Consider the following 6,000-nt stretch of genomic DNA (forward strand, 5'->3'; position numbering starts at 1 on the left):
CTGTAGTTTTTATTTTACCTCTGTGAGTTCGTGTTTTATTGTAAAGCGCCTTAGAGCCTGAATTCATGGAATTTGCGCGCTATTCAAGTGATTTGTTATTATTATTAATAATAATAAATAAATCAGCATTGTTGCCATTAGGTTTGAGATAATTCTTCATGGGACCAAGCACGCTTACAGAAGAGGTAAAGTAAATAGCACACTTAGATCAATGACAAAAGAAGGTTAAGGCACAGAAAGTAAAAGATGACTTTGATTTATTCTGGTGAGGCATTACACCTTCAATGTTTATGAACCGACCATGAAATGATATAGATGACTCAATGAATGATACTGATACTCAAACACAAGATACTTGGTTTGATCTTGGGTTGTATACATCCCTGCCATCCATATCTTCATGGCTGGGCTATACCTCAGGTATACGAACAGAACTAAAACTCATTTCTACCATTACTTGTATGCCCATCGATAGCAAAAAAATAAATATGGCAGCTTTGCTCAGGGCTTGCTTGTGTCTGCACTCGGGTCACATGGCTGTGGTTTGTGCATTTTTCTACGGAATATTTGGGCATGCCTTTTAACAATATTTTTTTGCATTCGGATTGCCTACATGTGTCCGTGTCGTTATATAATTTAAATAAAAAGCTGTAGTGAAGTGATAAATCCTCAAGGATGCAGTTGGGCAAGTGATTCTAATATTATTAATATACAAATTGTATTTTATTTATTCATTGCTTTTTCATTTTTGTTTTGATTGATCTATTTATTTCTCTTGTTCATGTTCCAATTTCTTGGCAATCTCATTTTTGTAAACTGATCAATAAAAAAACAAAACAAGAAAACAATTGACTGTTGTCATTTTACGTTTAAAAATGTAATCTCTAGACCCTACATCTGTAGGATATTATTAACATCCGACTCCTGCAAGACAACAGTACGTTTTACCCCAGTCTTAATTAGGTTCTTCACCAAGAGGGAAACTCCCTTGTGTGGAAGATTAAAAAAATTTCTTACAACTTATTCCTTTGCACTCTACCTATGTGTTCATGTCTGTTTACACCAGTATCAAAATATTGCTCTTTGGGTGGGGTCTTCTTACACCAATATGAAAATATTGCTCCCTGGGTGGGGCCTGTTTACACCAATATGAAAATATTACTCTCTCTGGGTGGGGCCTGTTTACACCAATATGAAAATATTGCTATATGGGTGGGGCCTGTTTACACCAATATGAAAATATTGCTCTCTGGGTGGGACCTGTTTATACCAATATGAAAATATTGCTCTCTGGGTGGGGCCTGTTTACACCAATATGAAAATATTGCTCTCTGGATGGGGTCTTCTTACACCAATATGAAAATATTGCTCTCTGGATGGGGTCTTCTTACACCAATATGAAAATATTGCTCTCTGGGTGGGGTCTTTTGTTCTCCCACAGTGGGCAGGGAGGTCACTTGTCTTCTTCTATCCTCCTTTATGTTTTACAACTGGCTTTCTGTCTTGGTTTGAATGTAAATGTTGTTGCTCGAAGCTCGAAGAAATAAATAATAATGTGAAATTGAATGTAGAAACGTTCATTCGATCTGTTCTTGTAATTAAATTGAAGCTTACATTCAATTTCACATTATTATTTATGTCGTTGTCTTAGAATGAGATTACTAGGGTTTGTCTTGGCCTTGGCTGGGAGGGGAACAGTCAAATGTATAATTATCGTTTTGGGAGATTATTTTCCCCTTGTAAATCATTCTCTGTTTATGTATTGGTATGTTTTTTGTTTTGAATATATAATGGCTCATAAGTATTTGAGTGTATTCCTCTTGGATCCTGCGCTTGTGTCTGGATGAGGCTTTCATGTGATCTGAAACTAAGTACACTGGTAGTGTGCTTTTGGAATCTACATCCGCTCCCTTTGTCTTACTTTTTTTTCTCATGTGCTTTTAATTGTAAATCTGGAATATTTTGACTATCCCTTTTTCTTCCTTTTTTACTGGTGCTAAAATGACCTAATGTGTTGCAAGCGCCATAAAACCCTTTTTTAAAAATCTGAAAATTATTGCTCTCAGCGAGATTTCTCGGTAGCCTTGGGCTTGGCCCATGAGTAGGTTGCTAGGGATGCGGGTTTTTGACCTCCCATGTTGGGCCAGGGAGGTCACCTCTTGCTTTCTTATCCATCTCCCCATATCGCTTTCCCCTCTCTCTGTTCTTCTCGGAGAAGAGATTACTAGACAAAATCTTATTTGACACATTTGATTACGCCTCTGAAGAAATTTAAAAAACTTTTCTGTCTTGTTTAACCGCAGAGATAGATGGGGTTCCTGAGTCACCATCTTAGACTTTAAAACAATCCCAGGCTTGGATAAGTTGCAGGTTTCTTCTGGGATCAACTTACTTCTAATATTCCTGACTAAAGCAATTATTTTCCACTTGCAATACTAAAGAAGTTGAAAGATTACCATTAATTAATTGCCTGTATCTGCAATATTAAATAGAGTAAGGCTTGTTTGTGGCGATTTTTATCTTCTTTATTTACTCTGGTTGTAGGTCAATGATAAGCATCACTCTGGATTTTTTTTTAAAAATGCAATTGGCTCTCTCTCTCTCTCTACTCCCTCTCTCTCTCTCTCTCTCTCTCTCTCTCTCTCTCTCTCTCTCTCTCTCTCTCTCTCTCTCTCTCTCTCACACACACACACACACACACACAAATACGAGTACATATATGTATATTTACATACATGTACTCATGAAGGCTCATCAGCTACTCACATATGGCATATTCACTCTCAATTCACACATGTACACACACACACAAACACACACACACACACACACACAAACACATGTTCAATAAATGTTAATATTGCGCAACTTCACGACCCTCAATTTCATATCCATAAGATCACTTAGATTAGTCCTTAAACTTAAATCGGTAATAGGTTACAGTAAAAAACATTACATTCAAAATAAAATTTGAAAAAAAAAAGAAAGAAAAGAAAAGAGAATATAATTAACCAGAAGCAATTCAAAATAACATTTTTAAAAATGTGGTAATAAATATTACTTAAGAAACTCGATAATCCAAAAACTCTACAAACCCTATTCTATCGCGAAACCATGATCAAAATTTGAAAATGAAAGTATGATTTGCCTGTTTGATGTCATAGGCTTAATCGTTTGCACGACTACGTATTCAAGCCCCGAATCTAGTATAACAATATTGCCGTACTACTCTGGGAAAAAAACCAAAGTATTTCAAATGTTGGCCAAAAGTCCCAGGGTTGAGAGGTTTTTTTTTTTGTCAAAACGAGGTGCTTTATAATCGATCGATGTTTGAAGGACGAGTTCTCCGGCCAACATTTTAACTCACTCAACCCTAACACCGACAATACCCGTAGTTTACCCGGGTTACTTTTACCCCATGCCTATTTATTACATTTTTCTGAGACAAATTATAGGCGTTGTATCAAAGCTAAAGTTTTTAGATTTTACATGTTAATGGTAGTTGAATAAAGCTATCTATATCCATGCTCATTTTAAAAACATTTTTTCCATTTTTTTAAAGTAGCAAAAATATATAGGATTGAATGAGTTAAATACGACCTGTCTTTTTTTTTTTTTTTTTTTTTGAGTACGGCAGAATAAGTTTATGGCACATTCCCATTGCAAATTTATGCCATTGAAGAGAGAGAGAGAGAGAGAGAGAGAGAGAGAGAGAGAGAGAGAGAGAGAGAGAGAGAGAGAGCGATCAGCAAATGTCTTATCTCAACCAATCGATAAATGGAATAAATTAATATTTCTTGTCAGTGTGAGACAGAAAGAGAAAGATAACTTGTCCGAGTTTGGAGGGCACAGCAGTATGATACTCGGGCTTGATTTTCATCTCGTTAATCTTTACGTTTAAAAACCAAAATATGTCCAAACCCGAAAACGACATCACGGTCCCTTAAATTTTGATTTAACAGGTTTTTATAAATCATACAATTCGCGAAAAATGGACTGGTCGCTATCTGTGTTCCGGGTCTTCTTGTCGCTTATCAAAAGTCTTCCAATAGACGTCATCAGGGGTAGTTCCTTCCAAGATCTCACTCTGGGACAATAAATCTTGGATACTCAATACGACAAAAGACGGTAAACCACGGGGCTCCTCTCGGGATTTTCCCTGTTGAGAAAATGTCAAAATACAGAAGAAAAAAAACATGCCTATTACATTATTTGTGTTACATACTTCATACTTTAACGGTTAACCGCAGTAATCTTGAAAGACACGGTTTTTTAAATATTTTTTTTTTAATGGCCAGTAAACTCGTTCAAATATCGATCGATTTAAATGACCCTCACCTTAGCAAAAACTCTCAAACCTCAGACCATGCGAGGTACCAGGTTTTTAGAGATTTTGCCAAGGTGAGGGTCATTTAAATCGATCGATATTTGAACGGCGAGTTTACTGGCCAATAATTTGTTCAACACGCGTCATTCCAGAGTACGCCAGTCATGGTTCAAATGAACGTATTTCCCTTGCTATCAACTCAACAAATATGACAGATTCAATTCCACTCAGTTCTGATCGACGGTACACACAGGCTTTCATTCATGATTTATATTGGAGAACATTTTAATGGTAGTGTTACAAACAGTACTTGCTAGATCCCAGTACGCTCTCTGGGGAAACCAAAAAGCATGCCGAAATCTGATGCTCCTGGGAGATAACGAATTGTAATATATATATATATATATATATATATATATATATATAATATATATATATATATATATATATATATATATATATATATAAAATTCGGTCACCGATCTCCAACGTGCCATATTGCAGATCGTGCTGGAATTCGGCGGGCTAGAATCCAGCTAATATTGTATTTTATTCGAAAAGAAGAAAAGGTAAAATGACTTACACAAAAATGCGGTTTAATGAAAAGCCGGTTACAATATTACTACATCAATAATAATGACAACGATAATGCAATTGATGATTATCATCATCATGGATAGAAAAGCGTCTTTGGTGAATGTGGTAACGGAGTCATTTAAATTTAGCCAAAATAGACGAACTTATCCTGTACAATTTATAACATAACTCTGTGCTTTGACTTTGATGGCTTACAAAGTTTTCGCGTCATAAACCAGATGAGTGAATGGTGCAATCTTTAAACAATTTACCCCAATCACATCTTCAATACGTCTATATATATGTCTTGTGATGTGACATTCGCCAGTCCAGCATGTAACCATTGTGGTTGTCACGTTACTGTAGAACGAGCTTAAGTCTCAATGGGATATTAGCTTTAGGCGACCATGATTTGTTATTTTTCAAACCTATTGCTATGCTATCTTGTGTTGACAACGCCTCTCAGTCGTCATAGGAATACTACTCACCATGGTTATAAATCCCATGGCAGGCCGCAAAACGTCACTTGCTATTCTTCGCACATTGCAGGGTTGATTGTGTGAAATACGTTCGGGGCCGGAAAATAGCAAGTAGTGCAGGCTACTACTGTACTGTGTAAGTCCGTAAACGGGTGACCAAAAACATAAAATCAGAGTACAGAGAAAGCAAATCCATTATTATGGCCCAATAGAGAAGACGAAATTGTGTTATACAGGCCGGTTCAGAATAAACTAAATTTAGCACAGGAGACCAAACACTGTGTTATAAAATTATCAAAGTCTGGTCGGTCGGTCGGTGACGAATTAAAAAGCGACATATGTCCATAAAAGAGTGTGATAATAAAAAGGTCCGTTAAAAATGGAGTCGGTCAAATATCTATCCAGATCTAAGAGGATATTCCTAAGTCTTGTACGTAAAACAAATTTGAGAAGCACGGTTGCTCTCGATATTTGTTGGGCCGTGATCGTTTCAGAGTGAAGAAATATCTATACATCTTCACGAAAAGTCAGAGCGACGCTGTTACAAGATTGCAGAGGAGCAAACCCGAGACGACAATAAGACAAGATTTGTTTGTGTGTATTGTATTGTCTGTATAT

General features: G+C 36.5%; 1 protein-coding gene across 1 annotated transcript in view; it reads right to left on the minus strand.

The window, feature by feature from the left end:
- Positions 1-3,286: 3,286 nt before the first annotated feature.
- Positions 3,287-6,000, minus strand: part of LOC144971077 (L-aminoadipate-semialdehyde dehydrogenase-phosphopantetheinyl transferase-like) — a 16,965-nt gene continuing 14,251 nt past the window's right edge. Inside the window, exon 5 of the mRNA XM_078911425.1 lies at positions 3,287-4,159. Within this exon, the coding sequence (XP_078767551.1) occupies positions 4,004-4,159 (156 nt within the window). The 3' untranslated portion in view covers positions 3,287-4,003. The remainder of the gene's footprint in view (positions 4,160-6,000) is intronic.

Source organism: Berghia stephanieae, chromosome 4 (genome assembly GCF_034508935.2).
Source record: "Berghia stephanieae isolate SIO BIC M18660-M18661 chromosome 4, UCSD_Bste_1.3, whole genome shotgun sequence".
Classification (NCBI taxonomy): Eukaryota; Metazoa; Mollusca; class Gastropoda; order Nudibranchia; family Aeolidiidae; genus Berghia; species Berghia stephanieae.